The 19,576-nt window shown below is 46.4% G+C and overlaps 1 protein-coding gene across 2 annotated transcripts in view; it reads left to right on the forward strand.

The window, feature by feature from the left end:
* The window catches only part of LOC141192769 (N-acetylated-alpha-linked acidic dipeptidase 2-like), an 84,011-nt gene that overhangs the window by 27,170 nt on the left and 37,265 nt on the right, over positions 1 to 19,576 (forward strand). For both annotated transcript variants that reach the window (XM_073662055.1, XM_073662054.1), the window contains exons 8-11: positions 1,075 to 1,167; positions 3,015 to 3,100; positions 14,679 to 14,798; positions 18,972 to 19,054. In XM_073662055.1, the coding sequence (XP_073518156.1) occupies positions 1,075 to 1,167; positions 3,015 to 3,100; positions 14,679 to 14,798; positions 18,972 to 19,054 (382 nt within the window). The remainder of the gene's footprint in view (positions 1 to 1,074; positions 1,168 to 3,014; positions 3,101 to 14,678; positions 14,799 to 18,971; positions 19,055 to 19,576) is intronic.

The raw sequence follows: 19,576 nt of genomic DNA on the forward strand, positions 1-19,576 counted from the left end.
TTCCCTGAACCTACTGAGGGTCCTCATGTTTGTCATGTTACTACTCATCATTTTACTACAGTATTGCAGTGTATTTTATTGGCAATCAAGCAATCGCAGGTTTAACACTCATAAGGAGACTTTTTAAAGTTGCAAAAAAACCATTTTAAAAAATATTTTTTCAAAAATATAAAAGTTTAAATCACCCTTTTCCCCAAATGTAAATATTGAAATCTGGAAAAAAAACGACAACAAAAAAAAAACTTAACATATTCGGTATCAGTGTGCTTAATTGCCAACTAATAAAATATAAAATTAATTATCCAAAAATGTGAACATCGTAATGGGGAAAAAAAAATAATGGTAATGGCAAAATCACTGTTTTTGATTACATCACCTCCCCAAAAAAACAGAATTAGCACGATACGATACTTGGGTACTGCCATTGTTGGGGCGGGAGCCACTACAGGGGACACGACAAGGTTAGAAGTGTGTCTACCCAGTTACCAGCTACTTATGGGGCTCGACTGACTACTACGTCTCCACGTCTAAATTGGTGGGATATGAACTATTACCTATTTGGCACTTTATTACACACTGTAGCATCCATGTGACAAGTGTTATTTACTCATACAAAGCTCGTCTCTGATTAGTCTATAATTTGGTGTTCACCCCAGTGTTTTGGGGATTATCCCAGTGATTTTAAATTATTTATTAAAAGTTATATTTTAATAGAGTCTCTACTATGAAGTAGTAGTAAAACAAAAAAATCTACTGTATATAGAGGGGTTATCAGTCATTGTACAGAAGGAGGAGGTGAGCTGTGACATCATCTATTGTGAATGGTGGATCCTGTGTTATCTACTGTATATAGAGGTGTTATCAGTCATTGTACAGGAGGAGGAGGTGAGCTGTGACATCACCTATGGTGAATGATGGATCCTGTGTTATCTACTGTATATATGTTATTTTTTAGTGTAGTCCTGTCCGTGATGATAGGATATGTGGATATTGCCTATGGCTCCATTTTTCTCCCATTTGTTACATTAATTGATTATAGATGCTCCAATTAATACACATATCATCTTCCTCCAGGTTAATAGGAGGTCCGGCATCACCGGCTTCATGGAAAGGAAATCTTAATGTCTCCTATAACATTGGACCTGGATTTTCAGGCGTCTCCAAACGGTAAATCCAAAGCTCTGATTTGTCTATTCTTTCATTAATTTTTTGCTAATTGTATAGATAGAAATATTAAAAAGGAATGCAACAAATAAAGAATGTGATGGATACTTTAGAGAAGACCATCCATGACAAGTGACCGTTGCAGGTACTGCAGTTCCCACGAAGCTGACTTGCAGTACCAGACGCCCACACAAGGAGGCGTTTAAGGTACTGCTGGGTTCAAATTATCCTCCAGAATGGCCATGAATGTTGCATTATGGAAACCACTTTACCTCGAGACTCTGTTTTTTGACGATATTATGCAAGTAAAACAGCTTCTTTCCATAAGAGCTTTTGGTGACAAGATATTTACTGCAACATTCGACTATAACATGTGATCGAGTCTACGGGACAGTGAGGGGATGCGACCAATGAGACCACCACTGACTGAGAAAATGGGAAACTTGTGTCCCCCTCTTCAATATAGAGGTGGTCATGTATGCGCCCAGCCATTTCTTCCAAGGTTTATAGGACTGATAGAGATGACTGAGTACAACACTCATCTCCCATAGTCCCACAGAGAATGAATGAGTCTGCAGTGCGCATGCACAACCGCTACTGCTTTCAATAGGGGGGACAAAAGTTCCCAGTTCACTCAGAGGGGGTCTCAGCAGTCACACATGCGCACTGCTGCTTCATTCAGTTTCTACAGGATTTCCGGAGAGTGCAGGGCACCGTCCTCAGTCAGTCTTGCGCATGCGCAACTGCTGTATCATTTAGATGCCGATTGATGGGGGTCTCAGTCGTCAAACCCTAATCTTTAGTAATCACCTATTTTGTGTGTAGGTGATAACATGTTATATTATTATTTTGTTTGGTCCGGGTTAAAAACGTCCTCTGTTTTACATGTCCGTTGGGAAGGGAAAGTTTCTAAAATATTCGTCAGACAGAAGCTTTTCCTTGAGGAGTATCGTCAAGAGTTCTTCAGGCTTCTAGGCGTACAATGGTAGACGTCTCCCATAAGTTGTAAAAAACCTCCTGTATAGAATAAAAGTCCCTATTTGTGGGACCGTGTTGTCTGGATATGCTTAGCGCGTATGCTGGGAGCTTTTTGCAGCATACGTGCTAACGTTACATCTGTGAGCAGGGCCGGTCATGCACTCCTTTTACTTCTCCTTTTACTTATATGAAACAAGGGGAACCTCTTTATTGTACATCTGTTGATCAGACTACAAATATATTAACGGGGGACTTAAGTATAGAGGCTTTCCCCAAAAAAGATGGATGTAGAAAATGTTAGCGCAAAAGTGCATCACGTGAAAAAGATTTTCAAAAAACAAAGTTGCCTTTTTTTCGTGCCAGTATAAGTGGACAGAAATGAGATGCAGTACCACTTACAACCTTTGAACAGGTGTGGAGCTGTTTTTTTTTTGGGGGGGAATAATCCTATTTTTTAAGCCCCTATAACCACTTTAGTGTAGTCTTTCCTTTATTTTCAATGATTGCATGAGTTTATGGCACTGTATAAGCCTCTCGTCTGCTCCGTAGGTGTGGACAGCATATCTCCTTGTATCTCAGCTGCTGCAGAACGCATTGTTCATGGTTACAACATAGAGAAGTGAAATTCCAGCCAGCGTTCACTGTATGCCTGTAACCCGTAACCTGTCCCACGCCCCCATTCACAGAGATAAAAGCTGCTGACTCTGTATAATCGTATGACCTGCAGCGAGTCATTCTAGAATGCTACTGTGCGAAGTGCTCGCTCTCTGCCATCAGTTTTATACACACAGAATTTTTTTAGAGTTTGCTTATTTTTATTAGTGTGTAATTATTCACATGCATTAATAAAAAATCTTAAATTAACATTTCAGACAAGTCAGGATGCACGTGTACAACAACAATGAGGTCACAAGGATTTATGATGTCATCGGCACCATCCGGGGAGCTGTGGAACCGGGTATGTACCTAACTAGATGGATGGTTCACTAGGATGGTGGATAGGGCAGATGGGACCCAGATAATGGCAAAATTATAGTTCTGGGGCCCTGACTCCATTCCTGATCAAAACCCTTAGTGCACAGTGGTGTCTAACTCAGGATAATCATTAACAGTGTAGATATAGAATGCACCTATAGAAACATCTGAGTCACTGTGTATATATACATTACATTACTGATCCTGAGTTACATCCTGTATTATACCCCAGAGCTGCACTCACTATTCTACTGGAGCAGTCACTGTGTACATACATTACATTACTTATCCTGAGTTACATCCTGTATTATACCCCAGAGCTGCACTCACTATTCTGCTGGTGCAGTCACTGTGTACATACATTACATTACTGATCCTGAGTTACATCCTGTATTATACTCCAGAGCTGCACTCACTATTCTGCTGGTGCGGTCACTGTGTACATACATTACATTACTGATCCGGAGTTACATCCTGTATTATACCCCAGAGCTCCACTCACTATTCTGCTGGTGCGGTCACTGTGTACATACATTACATTACTGATCCTGAGTTACATCCTGTATTATACTCCAGAGCTGCACTCACTATTCTGCTGGTGCGGTCACTGTGTAAATACATTACATTACTGATCCTGAGTTACATCCTGTAGATCTTTTTATTATAAAAATGAAAAACATAACAAAATTAATAACCAGAAAATAAGCAATGTAATGAACTGGTCCAGCCGCTCCCTCTCTCCTCACACACATATTATACATATATACACAATAATAACTACCTACACCATGACATCTGGTCCGGTTACCAAAGAAAATAATAACCACAAACAATAAATAAAATAAAATAAACATAAACAAAATAAACAATAGCTGACAAATATATACAATTTTTTTTTAAATTAATATAAAAGAAATACTAACTATACAAATATATATAAGACAAAACAAACCCCCCCACACTCAAGCCCACCAGTCCCTCCCCGGCACTGACCTGAGAGCAGGTCCTGCGTCTCATGCCTATATCCAACTTCCATAGGCTAGATCAGGCAGTGCCAGTTTTTCACCCAAATAACCAGTGTCCCTCAAGATGAACCCACCTCCCCCCTTTTCCCTCCACCCAACCTAACACCTACACCCAAACCCATATATACAATATATACAGAAAAAAACAATACAATAACCACAACTGACAAAGCTCAAGTTCGGTGCCTGCAGCCCTACATCACTGTCTACTGATCAAAACAAAACAAAAATCTATGGTGTCAGCAGCAGCCCACCACCAGGAGAGGAGATGACCGGACTAGGGCACACTAAAAGAAAAGCCCCTCCAGAGGATAGCGGCCCTCCGTGTACCCAGTCTCTCATACTCCAGAGAACGCACCTTCACCAGGTCACCGAGTATGGTCCTAAACACATCGTCCACAGGGAGGATTTTCCGTTGCGTCGATACTAAGCACTGTGCGTTCCACGTGTGATACCTAACCACTGCGCTAACTAGAAATAAGGTGCAGCAGTCCCGACAACCCAGGTCCCCGAATGCTCCATAGGCCCATTCCGCATAAAAGAGACCGGCCAGCCGGGGCCAGCCAATGGAGGCGCCCACCCTGTTGTACACCTCTGTGTTAAAGGGACAACGAAGCAGGAAGTGGTCCATGCTTTCCAGCATGGTACCACAATGCTCCCGAGGACAGTTCCTGTCCTCAGAGCTCCTACACTTCAGATTGTCCCTCACACACAGTTTCCCATGGAAGCAGCGCCAAGCCAAGTCCCAAAACTTCGAGGGGATCCTGATAGAATTCAAAAGATGCAGACCCACCCCAAGATCCCGACTTGAGCAATCCCTGAGCGCCAGAGGCCTCTGAAAATGGGTCAACAGAACCCTTTTGTCAAGGAGCTTCCTCGGCAGAGTCCTGACCTCCCACATTCCCAGACCCCACCAGCGAATTACCTTCAGAACCACGGTAGCGTAAGCCGGGAGATGTCCATGCGGTGTGCGTAGGTCCTTCACTTGCCCTCCTGTCTCCCATTCCTGGAAGAAAGACTGAAACCATCCCTTACAGGAGAATACCCACGGAGGAGCCCTCTCTTTCCAGAGGTTTGCAATATTGATCTTAATGAAGGTATTCACAAGGAATACCACAGGGTTGACCATACCCAACCCTCCTAGTCTCCTCGTACGGTAAGTAACCTCCCTCTTGACCAGGTTCAGTCTATCCCCCCATAACAGTTGGAAGAACAAACTGTAGAGTCGAGTCCAGAGAGGCTCCGGCAAGATGCACACACTGCCCAGATAGATCAGCAAAGGGAGCAGGTAAGTTTTGATCAGGTTTATCCTTTCCCTTAGGGTCAAAGACCAACCCTTCCATTGGTTCACCTTCTGAGTGGCGATCTCTAGCCTGCTGTCCCAATTTTGTTTGTGGTGATCCCCCTGGCCAAATTCGATGCCAAGAACTTTTGCAGAGACTTTGGGTACTGGAAGGGTGTCCGGGAGATCAAAACCAAGATCTCCTCCCAACCAGAGACTCTCACACTTATCCCGGTTGATCTTGGACCCGGATGCCTCTGAGTAGCGATTTACCTCTGACATCAGCCATTCTGTCTCCCCATCAGAGGAAACAAAAACAGTGACATCATCGGCATACGCCATGACTTTGAGAGTGGCTTCCGGTGCTGCCTGGTCCATCCCAATCCCAGCCAACGGTCCACGCTCCACCCTCCTAAGAAGCGGGTCAATCGCAAACACGTACAGCAGCGGGCTCAAGGGACAACCCTGGCGAACACCACACCCAACCTCAAAAGAGCTGCCAATCCAACCGTTCACAAGCGGGAAACTCTCTGCCCCAGCGTACAAGGTCATAAGCCAATCAACGAACCCCCCGGCAGGCCATACCTCAGAAGGACAGACCAGATGTACTTATGATTAACCCGGTCAAACGCTTTTGCCTGGTCCAATGACAGCATGTACCCCTTCCAGTGGCCAGCCCTACCCTGCTTCACCGCCTCTCAGACACAGAGTACAGCACTAATTGTACTGCGGCCCGGAACAGAGCAATGCTGGGCCCCCGAAAGGAGCCGGGGCGCAAATTTCACCAGCCGATTCAACAGCACCTTTGCCAAAACCTTCCTTTCTGCATTGAGAAGCGCTATGGGACGCCAATTCTCAATGCAAGATGAGTCCTTACCCTTTGACAAGATGATCAGGGCAGACCTCCTCATTGACTTTGGCAGAGTGCCCGAGGAAAGACACTCATTGAATACCTCAGTGTCGAGATAGGAACCAAGGCGTCCTTAAAGGTCTTATAGAATTCAGATGTTAAGCCATCTGGACCGGGAGATTTCTTTAGGGCAAGCCCTTCAATCGCCAACTTAACTTCCTCTTCCCTGATCATCTCTGTCAAAACGCCAAGAGAGGGGTCTACCCCTGGTTCGGGGACGGCTTCTGCCAGAAAAGCCGACATCTCATCCCAATCCAGATCCCTCTTCCCCAAGAGGTGCGAGTAGAAGGATCTGACGACCTCCAGGATCCCTGATCTGGATCTTTTCAGGGACCCCGCAGTGTCAACCAGTCCTGTAACAACTTTACTATTCACTGACATCTTGCAGTTTCTGTAAGGGTCGGGCGAGCGGTACTTCACATAATCCCTCTCAAAAACCAAAGATGCATGTCTATCATACTGACACCTCATTAGCAAAGATTTCACTCTGGAGATCTCCTCACGGCTATCTCCAGTTGAGACAAGATGCTCGAGTTTCCTCCTCAGGCCGTGATACAGGCGATACCTGTCCAGGCTCCAGAGCTGGCGGAAGAATCTGGCCACCCTTTTCTTGAACATCTCCCACCACTCTGACTTACTACTACAAAGATCCAGTAAGGGTACCTGGCTCTGAAGAAAATCCTCAAAGGACTGTCTTATCTCCGCTTCTTCCAAGAGAGACTAATTGAGCCTCCAAAAGCCTCTTCCCATCCGGGGGGTCTCTGTAACATTCAGGGAAAACAAAATCATACAGTGATCGGAGAACTCCACCTCAACAACAGATACTGCTGAAGAGACGGCTTCCTCCTTTAAATAAAACCTGTCTATCCTGGACCTACAGTTACCTCTATGATAGGTGAACCCCTCGTGGCCTGCGGTGTGCCGGATGTGGACATCCACCAGGCGAGCCTCACTAGCTATACTATTAAGGGCGACGCTATCATAAGTCAGCTTGTCTCTGGAACCTCCTCTATCCCGGGGCCTCGTGACAATGTTGAAGTCCCCTCCAAAAATAACCTGCCGACTCGTAAAAAGGTAGGGCTTGATCCTCTTAAAGAGACACTTCCGGTCCCACTTAGATTGGGGACCATAGATGTTAATGAGCCGAAGCTCCTGTCCCTTCATGAGGACATCTAATATCAGGCACCTCCCCATTTCTAACTCAATAACCCATCGGCATTCTACCGGTGCGGTAAAAAGGACCGCCACTCCGCTATATGGCTCGGCCGCAAGAGACCAATAGGAGGGCCTGAGTCTCCACTCCCTCTTAGCTATAAACACCTCTGCCTTATTTGGCAGCCTGGTCTCTTGCAAAAAGAAAATGTCAGCTTCAACCCGGCTGAGAAAATCAAAGGCCGCAAATCTAGCCATATTTGACTTAATGCTGGCGACATTAATGGACGCCAGCGTCAACGGAGTGGGTACCGCCATCACTGGTGATTGAGTTAGATGGCTTTCTTCTTCCCACTCCCCTTATCCTCTGCCTCAGACGAGGAATCCTTCCCCCTCTTTAATGACACAGAGGTGTCCATCCCCACATTTTTCCTTCTTTTTTCGTCCTCGTCTCCGGACTCTGGGCCAGTCCCTCCCCCAAGGGCCTTGCATCCCCAGGAGGAGGAGACTCGGCGCCCCCTGTAAGCTCCGCCGAAGCCGGAACCTCACCCTCAGCCTCCTCTTCAGAGGAAGAGATGTTATCAAGGGCTTGGAACCGGTTAGAAAGACCAACTAGAGGGGAGTCAGTTTTACCTTCCTTAGGTACCTTGGTCAGAGTGAGAAAAGATGTTTTATCTCCCTTCTTTCTCTTCTTTTTGGTGCCGAGCTTACGCTTGTTCTCTAGCCACCGCTTATTATCCTCATCCATACTTTCATAATGGGAGGATTCTGAGGCAGAGGCAGTTTCCTCCCTGTGGATCCTCCTGACCTCCTCATTCAACTCATCATCCCTCGGGGTCTCAGCAGCAACACTGGCATCCAGGACAGGGGCCGCCCCGGTAGTCTGGGGCTCGCTCCGCTCCCTCTCCTGCCTGCGCTTGTCTACACGCCTCAGCTGGGCAGGCGTCTTTTTATTGCTTTTCTTCCCTGGCCCCTCCGCTCCCCCACCCCTGCTAGTCCCCTCCCCAGCAGAATCGGCCTCATGGCTTTCTCCCACCGGGGTCTCGACTGCATTAGCGAAGGAGTGAGGACAACGGCTGAATGGGTGACCTAACTCACCACACTAGTGGCACCTAATCTCCACACAAGAGGCAGCAAGATGGCCGACACCCCCACACAACGCACATTTCTGCACAGTGCAGTTTGCACTGAAGTGTGTGGGGTCGCCGCACCTGTGACAGAGCTTCGGTTGCCCCTGGTAGAAGACCAGGATACGATCTCTACCCAGGAAGGCAGATGATGGAATGTGGGCAACCGTACCACCTGAACGCTTAAGTTTTACCATAAACGTCCGGGCCCCTGACCAGATACCAAACTCGTCGCGGTTTTTCTTTGGCATCTCCACCACCTCTCCATACCGACCAAGCCACGTCATGATGTCATAACAAGAAAGCGACTCGTTATGAGTAGTGTTGAGCGATACCTTCCGATATCCAGAAATATCGGATCGGATTGGATCGGGCCGATACCCAAAAAGTATCGGATATCACCGATTCCGATACCGGAAACCAATGCAAGTCAATGGGACACAAATATCGGAATGAAAATAAACCCTTTCTTTCCTTGTAGGTTAATTCTACATGAAGGAAAACAACTAACAATAATGTAGAATGTATTGGGGGAGGTGGTTGCCCAAATCGATGGGAACAGTGCTCACAGTGAAACATGAAAAGCCGGCAATTCAGCAGCGGCATATACCGGTACCCGACAATTTAGAACAGAAAGAATAGAGCTTCACACATAGATTAGATAGATAGAAGCATGTCAGTCACATATATAATAAGTACAGTGATAGTGTTGGTTACTGTACTTGTCATTTAGTGTTAAAATAAAGGATTTATAAAAAAAAAAATTGGCGTGGGGATCCCCATAATTTTAGTCTCTAGCGGAGGTTAAGCAGACGGCTGGGGCAGATGTTTGAAGTCTGGGAAGAGGGTAATACCCACGGAGCTTCCCAGGCTACTAATATGAACCCCCAGCTGAATACCTAGCCTTTACTAGCTATTAAAATGGGGGACCCCCCCTCAAAAAATGACATGGGGTCCCCCCTATTTTAATAGCTAGCAAAGGCTAGGCAGACTGCTGGGGGCTGATATTAATAGCCCAGGAAGGGTGCCATGAATATTGGCCCCCTCCCAGGCTAGAAACACCAGCCGTCAGCCGCCCCAGAAATTGCGCATCCATTGGATGTGCCAATTCTGGCACTTAGCCTCGCTCTTCCCACTGCCCTGTAGCGGTGGCAGTGGGGTAATAGGGTTGGAGTTCATGTCAGCGCCAGCTGCCAAGAAGCCCAGGTTAGTAATGATGGGCGTCTATAAGACACCCCCATTACTAACCTACAAAGTGTTAAAAAGAAAAAAACACACACTACACCCAGAAAAAAATAATTTATTTGAAATAAAACAGACCATTTTATTTAATTCTTAGCTTACTAAAAAAAATAGTTACCTGTCCACGTTCCTGCGCTGATCTCCCATGCACAGCTGTCACATCTGGAGATGGTGACAGCTGTGCATGGCTGCTGTAAGCTCACACTGCCGGGAACACGTCCGCTCCCGGCAGCGGGAGCCACTGACTGAGGTCACCGGAGTGCATTCAGTCAGCGCAGCTCCGGAGACCTCCTTTACGGCACTGCTGTACCGTGGGAATTTCTCACGGTACAGCAGGGCCGTAAAGGAGCTGACCGGAGCAGCGCTGCCTGAACTCCGGCGAACCCGCTTATGCAGTGACGGGGCTGCTTTACGGCCCCGTCATTCTAGCGGCGGCAGCGGTTCAGAGCGGTCACATTCTATGTGGCTGCTCTAAACTGGAGATCATCGTGGGGCACTTGTGGACTACTACGGAGGGGTAAGGATAAGGTTGTGGTTTATTATTTTAGATTTTATTACAGGAGATCGATGGCTTCGGGGAATTAGGTGTCTAGGTGAGTATAGGTGTAGTTTTTTATTTTTTACTTTATTTTAGGTGGCGATCGGCAGGGACAGGTAATGTATAAACTAATTTATTTTAGGTAACCACTGGCCACCAATGAAATGTATTTAAAATTGGGGACACAGTAGGGCAATTTAAATAGCAGGATCAGGCTGATGGGAACTACTGCTCCCATCGAGCTGATCCTGCTGGCACGAGTGGACGGGGGACAGACATAGGCCGATGGGAGTAGTAGTGTCACATCGGCCTATGTCTGCCTGCACGCAGATACCCGCAGACATCCCGCACACATCGCACAGACACCGCGCATACACCCGCATACATTGCACAGACACCGCGCACACACCCGCACACATCGCACAGACACCACGCGCACACTAATCATGACGGGCTGATGGTCTGGGAGGTGAGGCTGACTTGTGCGGCCGTGGGAAAGTTCATGTGAGTTCATGCAATGCAGTCAAGCATGAACTCACATGAACCCTCTGAGGGCACCGCGGCGACTTCAAATGAACAGCTGATCAGCATCACCTGATACCTCAGCTGTTCATTTGAAATAACCGGCGGGAAAGTGCAGCACAGAACGGGAAAGCCGGCGGTGAAGTCTTTTCATTGCCGGATTCCCCGCCCGGGTCCTTCGCTCCCCGCTCCTTGGTGCTGTGCTCCCCTCCCGGTCCTAACTTATGATCGGGATGGGAGGTGGCGAGGGGAGCGGAGGATCGGGATGGGAGGCTGCGGGTAAGTGAGTATGGGGCTGAGTGATTGTTTAAAAGCCGGCGGGCGGTAAAAAGCCGCCGGCTTTTAAACAATCAGGAGAATTCTCCCACGCTGGGATGGCATTCTGATGACAGGCTGGATCGCAGCTGAGCGCTGAAATCCAGCTTGTCATCCTTCAGAGACACTGCAGAGCGCAGGCATTATGGGAACTTCCGATTACGGTATTCGATATTGTAAAAATATCGGAACTCAGTATCGGAACTCCGATACCGCGAATATCGGCCGATACCCGATATTACAGTATCGGAATGCTCAACACTAGTTATGAGTCATCACGGTCACTTTCTTGATCTGGTTTTGGCGAGACACTGCCTGAACGGCAAAGTCTCTCCAGCCGGGCTCATTTTTTGCCAACTCATAATTCGTCCAGAAGAGCTCAAGCCCCTCCGGCCGAACAAAGCTGACATCAAACTCAGGCGTGGAATAGGGATGTATCAAAGCGTAGATGTCAATAGCCTTGAAGCCCATCCTCAGCAGGAGCTCCACAACTTTAGACCTTGGAGGACATGCATCACTGCCCCTCCACCGAAGATGGACCACATTCCTACGCACACTGCCTGGCCCGGCTGTTGGGAGGGACCACACTGTACCCCCCCCTTTTTGCTCTCGGAAGGCCCTGAGGCCATGCCTCTCTATCCAGAAGGATAGATCAACCTCTCGACCCTCTACCATTAGTGATCTCTCCCCCTTCTTTAGAGCCTCCGGAAGGCGCCGTTGCAACATGCCGTCCCCAAAGCCCGGAGACGAGGAGGAGGAGGATGCCCTATTTTCCACGGAGGTGACACTGGCATAACTCTGGACAGGCGTTGCCACCCCCGGGGGGCAACCGGACCAGTGACTACATCAGCCCCAACAGCATCACTATTACCCACCTCCATCTCACCCTCCACCAAACCAGCAACAACACCACTAGACAATGAATTGGCCTCATTCACCCCCACCACCACATTCATTCCTGCTGGACCAGTGACAATGGTGGATGACCTTTTGACCTCCGCATCAGGCACAAGGGGCAGAGTCACCTCCATAGAACTGGAGGCGACCTCACCCCTGGTCTTATGTGTGCCCTCCACATCATCAGTCGGTAATTTCCACTGTTTTGAATTTGTAGTGATGCGCCGCTGATCTTTAGCCGCTGTGAGGCGCCGCTGATCTTTAGCATCAGGATCTTCCTGACGAGCGGCGCCAACACAGAATAGCACTTTGGTGGGAGGACTGGAACGCTCAGCCCCGACAGCCCCCTCACACTGCCTCCGCTCCTCAACTAAGTGATCAGCGGCAACAGCATTCAGCGGCGCTGAGGCTACCGGAGCTGCCCCCGACACCGGGCCGCTCCCCCCTCCCACTGAGGAGCGCACCACAGCATCATGGCCTGACGGAACGCCCGCCGCCGGGCCGCCCTCACTATCCAGCCTCTCGGCTGATGCACTTCCTGCTGTGTCCCCGCTACTACAAGCAGAGATGGAGCTCTTTTCCTCACTACCGCGCTGTGCAATCTCCCCGCGCCTTTGAACCGGATCCACAGCAGAACCCGGGCTGGGCTGGGCAACGGGGCTTATACAGCGAGCTGAGCCTGCCGCCGACTCATGGGGTACAGGGAGGGGGGCATAGACATAGCTTACCGCTTCCTGCAGCTTTGGCTTGGTCTTCTTAGCCTTTTTGTGGCCCCCAGGTGCCTCTTCTGGTAGATCGTCACCAAGATGGAAGTTTTGGAGGCACACTGGGGACTCCAGGAGCTTTATCTCGGCCATTAGCGCCCCTCCCTGGCCGCTGCTGTCACTGTTCTCCCCAGAGCCGGCAGAACTGCGACCGGATGCCATTGCTGCCTGTCCTGCAGGGAGCTCGCTGCACGTGGCCTGCGGGTGACTTTGCAGGCTGCTAGGTGGGGCTTCCTGCTGGTCATCATCACTCTCATCATCCACCTGGCTCTCAGGCTGCAGCCCCATCTGCCTTTGCTCTCTGGTATCAGCCATTTCTCTGTAGCGGTCTTCATTTATCAGCTTTTCCTTGAATGGACCACTCTGCTCCCTGATGGTGGCTTTCCTTAGTTCCAGCAGGTGAATCTCACTGGTCAGCCTCTTTACCTCAGCCTGGAGCTTTGTCTTCCTCTGTTTGGAGGCCCCCGCAGCTTTTGCGCTTGTACAGCGCAGCTTCTCCCGAAGTCTCCTGACCAGCTTACTTGCATCTTCATACTCACGGAGGTGGATCATGACCCGGGAGGCATAGGTGGACACAGACTCCCGGGGTCCCTGCAGCGCCCAACCCCCCTCAGTGAGGTCGGCCTCACCTCCGTGAGCACTCAGCTTTCCTCCGGAAGGAGCGCCATCATGCACGCCGCTGTCAGACTTACCCTCCATGCTGGAAGCCTTGCGGCTTCTGGGAGTCTCCACAGTCCCGGCGGGAGTAGGAGCCACATTGCTGCGACTCCTGGTGGAGCGCTTCACCCACGAGTCCTCCGATGTGCAGGCCGGTTGCTGGTTTCTCCTGCCCCCTGCCGGCCTGGTTCGGGAAGCAGAAGCCTGGGACTTGGCTCCATCACTCATCCCAGAAACCCGCTCCCTCCCTGGGTAGGAGAGAGAGCAAATCCCCAGGTGGAGAGGTGTTGGTTCTCAGAGAGATCAGGAGCTCACAGCAGGATCTGCAGCCATCACACCCGTAATCAGCACACTGAGCAGCAGCTGATCAGAGCTGCACTCACTAGTCTGCTGGTGCAGTTACTGTGTACATACATTACATTACTGATCCTGAGTTACATCCTGTATTATACTCCAGAGCTGCACTCACTATTCTGCTGGTGCGGTCACTGTGTACATACATTACATTACTTATCCTGAGTTACATCCTGTATTATACTCCAGAGCTGCACTCACTATTCTGCTGGTGCAGTCACTGTGTACATAAATTACATTACTTATTCTGTACTGATCCTGAGTGACACCCTGTATTATCCTCCAGAGCTTCACTCACTATTCTGTAGGTTCAATATCTGCTTGTACTGGTAAGTCACATTCTAGAAAACAGGCACTTTAGAGTACTCTTGACTATGCACTGTCTTGCTGTGTTATAGGAGCCTGGCTGTTTAGGGGTACAGCTTGTTGACTTTCTAATAACGATCAGCAGCATTTTAAATTCAGCTGTGGAGTATAATACAGTCTGTAAATTAGTATCATCCTAAGTAATATAATTACAAAGTTACTCATCGTTAATGTACATTAATTATATAGAGCATAATATGATGTTGTATTATTGGCTTGTTCCTTGGGATGACATTCATGAACACACATTGCAAGGACTAGCAGCAGCGCCGTTCAGTGCTGGGCAGATATCAAGGATATCAGCTCAGCTCATTTTCCTCATCAGTGTTATGTACTACATGTTAATATTATTTTAGTTAGAGACCACCGTAACAGAAATAGCATTTATTATGATGTCCTACCTTTTGCAGACCGGTATATAATTTTGGGCGGTCATCGGGATTCGTGGGTGTTTGGAGGAATTGATCCGACAACTGGGGCTGCCGTGCTTCAAGAAATTGCAAGAAGTTTTGGTGCAAAAGTAAGAGAAGGTACAAAGTATAATATAGAAGTATAAACCTATATTGGAGGTTGTTTTGGAGACCATGTAGAAAATGTAGTGAAACTATCAGAATTCAGCATTTGGGGGTATCTTCTTTTCCTTTTTGCATGTCGTTTTGTCTAGACAGCATTTTTGCAATAGGGTTTCATTAGAATTTTCAGACCTTTTGACTTCTGCACCCTCATCTTTCAGACGTGGCTAAAAGTTTTGAGACTGACACAAATTTATGTTTTCACAAAGTTTGCTGCTCTAGTTTTTATCTTGTCAATTTGCAATTTTTTGCAATTCATCTAATTACTTTTCATTTTAGAATTATTGCAGTCATTATTCATTGCCATGAAAATTAACTTAATTACAAAATCCCATTTTCCACTGAATTTCAGCCCTGCTACAATGTGATCCACTTACATAATTTCAAGTGATCTTCACGTTCGCGCAGCAGAAAGTTTTGAGGACAAGACAGCTGAAATGATTCAATTAGCATGACAAAGTGATAAGTGTTAGCAAGGACAAGGCAGCTGATATTTTCTCTGTCATGCTGATTGAATTATAAGAACAGACTGGTTGGTTTAAAAGGAAGCTGGTGCTTGAAATCATTGGAAATAAGTGGTTAACAGAATAAAACAAAGAAATATGTTCAGTTGTCACTGCTTTGGATCAAAAGGGATTTACAGGCAAGGACATTGCTGCTTGTAAGATTGCCCCTACATCAACCATTCATCAGATCATCAAGAACTTCAAAGAGACTGGTTCAATTACTGTGAAAAAGACTGCTTAGTACCCAAGAAAGTCCAGCCAGTGCCAGGACGTCTCCTAAAGAGGATTCATCTACGGGATCGGTTCAACACCAGTGCAGAGCTTGCTCAGAAATGGCAGCAATTAAATGGCAGTGCATCTGTTGTCAAGAAGGACAGCAAAGGAGCCACTTCTCTCCAAGAAATATATTGAAGACAGATTGACATTCTGCAGGAAATACAGGGATTGGATTGCAGAAGATTGGGGTCAAGTTACTTTCTCTGATGAAGCCCCTTTCAGACTGGAACATCTTCTCTGGACAATCATTTTTCCAGAAGAAGTGAGTACTATCATGTGTCTTGAGTCTGCCAACAGCAAAGCATCCTGAGAAAATTCTTATGTTGGGGCTTCTCATCCATGGAGGGGGCTCACGCCTAATTTTGCCTAAGAATATTTCCATGAATAAAGAATGAGATCTAGACATCCTCCAAGAGCAACTTCTTCAAACAATCCAAGAGCAATGTGGTGATGATGTTTTTTCCAACATGAAGACATTTAACATTTTTGGTTTGTGGCCAGGAAATTCCCCAGATCTCAATCCCATTGGAAACCTGTGGTCAATCCTCAAAAAGGCAAGAGGAGAAACACAAAACCACAGAAATTGCGATATCCCCCAAGCACTGATGAGACCAGAATGAGTCATCAGTCAGGATCTGGCCCGAAGCTGATATCCACCATGCTAGGGTGGAGGACAGAAGTCTGGAAAAATAAGGGACAACACTTTAAATATTGAGTCTTTATGTAAACTTGTTGCATTTGTGTAAAAAAAAAAAAACAAATGTATGAAATGTCGATAATTGTACTTCAGTGACCATAGAAATACTCAACTAAAACATCTAAAAATACAGAGGCAGCAAAATATGTGAAAACCAAAATTTGTGTCCATCTCAAAACTTTTGGGCACAACTTTACTTAGACTGCAAAATGAGTTAATAATAAATCTGTCTGTGAGCCTATCTGAAGGCAGGTCTATAATCCTAACCTCTCTTCTTCTGAACCATCATCTAAGCTGATTTCTGACTTGTGAAAAGTGAAACTTGCTTATAAATTAGTTTAGGAGGTTGGTTTCTAATACATTTCATTCTTCTTGCATTGTAAACTACATAAAGCAAAAGAAAAGTCTAATTTCAAGAATTGCCATTTTTTTAGTCGCCGCATCTCCTTCGAAAAAATTCAAGGGGAAAAAAAATGTTTCCCTACCTTACAAGTTTGGTATCGCCATAATCATACTGACCTGGGGAAATTCTTCTTACCGCACAATCGTGTGTGTTTTTTTTTTTTTTTTTTTTTAGGTTTTTCAGTACATACAGTAGTATGGTAAAATGAATGGTGTTATTTATAAGTACAACTTGCCCTATGAAAAACACAAACCTTCAAAAGGTTATGTTAATGACAAAAATAAAAAAAAAAGTTATGACTCTTGGAAGGAGGGGAGGAAAAAATGATAGCACAAAAATGAAAATCTGCCACAGTTCGGAAGGGAGTAAAGCCCCCGTCTCACAAAGCGAGATCGCTAGCGAGATCGCTGCTGTGTCACGGTTTTGGTGACGCAACAGCGACCTCACCAGCGATGTCGCTATGTGTGACACTTTGCAGCGATCAGGCCCCTGCTGTGAGGTCGCTGATCGCTGCAAAGTGTCCTGGACCATTTTTTGGTCGTTGCCCTCCCACTGGTCAGCACACATCGCTGTGTGTGACCAGCGGGAGCAGCGATCAGGCTGGTAACCATGATAAACATCGGGTTACTAGGGGCACACGCGCACCTAGTAACCCGTTGTTTATCATGGTTACGAGCCTGCTAAAGTGAGCGGTAACCTCCCGCTCACCGTAGCAGAGTGGTAACCATGATAAACAATGGGTTACTAGGTGCGCGTGTGCCCCTAGTAACCCGATGTTTATCATTGTTACCAGCCTGCTCCTGCTTCAGCAGGCTGGTAACCAGGAGCAGGACATCGTGGAAAGATTCTTTCCACGATGTCGCTGCTCCCCTGATCGTTGGTGAGCCTGCCTGTTTGACAGCTTACCAGCGACCACATAGCGACGCAGCAACGATCCCTGACAGGTCGTATCGTTGTCGGGATCGTTGCAGCGTCGCTAAGTGTGACGGGGCCTTAAGGAAGTGTTACTTCTTCCTACCATGTAGCTCGCCAAACCAGAGTTACCAGATTAGATGGCTTGTCAGGTGTTCTGTATCCAGCCATATGCAAATTGCCTCTTCAGAGAGGAAAAGAACTCTAGTGTCACATTTTGGAAGTAGCAATCCTAAAAGTCAATATTGACCCTTTAACGAACCTTGCCATATGATTTAGGAAACACCATATGACTTGAACTCTAGTGCCACCTATTGGAAGTAGCAATCCTACAAATCTTCTTCCTGCCTGAAGAGGCAATTTGCATATTTAATTTCCCAGAGGAGCATGCATGGCCTATAAGTCTCCTCACTCTGACATACCAGGCCTGGCTTGTCACACTCCACAAGGAGAAACCTTACCCCTTACATCCAAGTCTTAGCCTCTCACCCTGCCAAATCAGATCTCATACTTTGCACCGACGAGGGGCAATATCCAGAAACACCGTATCTGCAAATTGAGATCATGTGACAAGGCTTGTTAGAGGGTCAATATTGACTTTTAGGATTGCTACTTCCAATGGGTGGTGCTAGAATTTTAGTCCTCTTACTGTCTGAAGAGAGAATTTGCATTTTTAATTTCCCAGAGGTGCATGAATGGCGTATAAGTCTCCTCACTCTGACATCCCAAGCCTGGCTTGTTACTCTAACCTTGTGACACATGACACAACCCCGACTATATAAGTCCATGCACCACAATACTAGTACCATTTTCATCATGCATAGAATAACTTTGACGTCACACTTTCACAATACTGAATTGTCATAATAGATTCGTCAACAGCAGCTTGTTGATGGTTTCCACATAGATAAGTTATTTATTTTTTACTAAAAAAAAAAAAAACATTTCAACATCGTCAAAAAAATAATAATACTCTGACACCTAATGTCTCGTAGCCCGGTTCAAGTGAGGGGAAGGAACAGGTTTTCTTGAGATTACATTTGGCAGGTTGTATTTTGCCTGCAGCCAAATAGTGAGATGACGCACTGTGCTGTCATGATGTTTGGGATTTATACAGCATTAATTAACCGTAGATGTTTTATAATAAACATCGGCTAGGACAATTTACTTGTATAAGACCCATTTGAGACTGGTCTATCACGGGCACAAATTTCATTGCTGGCTGGTGGATTGACCTGTTGGCGAATCGGGGTAGGTGGTCAAAATTTTAGATCGGGTTCATTACCCAATTTTGCGATGCACAAGTAATTATTAACATCCCTTTTTTGTTATTTCAGGCTGGCGGCCCAGAAGAACTATCGTCTTTGCTAGCTGGGATGCAGAAGAGTTCGGGCTGTTGGGATCGACAGAATGGGCTGAGGTGAGAGAAATCAATCTCCAGAACCAAAAAGTCCAGCGCTGTTGACCAGGGTTTTATATTTGACAGGGGGAGCAATTAATTTTCTCAAGGGGCCAAATGCAAGAACAAGACACTTTGGAGAGCTGAATCAACAGGCCAAACTTAGTTCTGATTATTATTATTAATATTATTATTATAAATAAATCATTTTATGTTTAATTTTTATTACTTAAAATTGAGCAGAATTAGATCTGTTGATTAATTGCTATTCCTAATATATGTTTCAATAGGGCTTATTGTAAAATGTTTTCTATTAGCAGCTAATCCAAAACTATATAATGTAATGCTTTTTATAAAGTTTATAAATCATACTGCTCCTTTTATTCGGCCCTTTTTCCTTGATCAACAGCTTCCAATACAATATGATGCCCCTTAAACAGTATAATGTTGCCACCGAACTTCCTACGCAGTATTATGTCCCCGCACAGTATGATGTACACACGCGGCCTCCCACACAGTATAATGTTCCTACAGCCCCACACA

Source organism: Phyllobates terribilis, unplaced genomic scaffold (genome assembly GCF_046119375.1).
Source record: "Phyllobates terribilis strain yellow unplaced genomic scaffold, ASM4611937v1 Scaffold_2__4_contigs__length_985480577, whole genome shotgun sequence".
In the NCBI taxonomy this organism is placed as follows: domain Eukaryota; kingdom Metazoa; phylum Chordata; class Amphibia; order Anura; family Dendrobatidae; genus Phyllobates; species Phyllobates terribilis.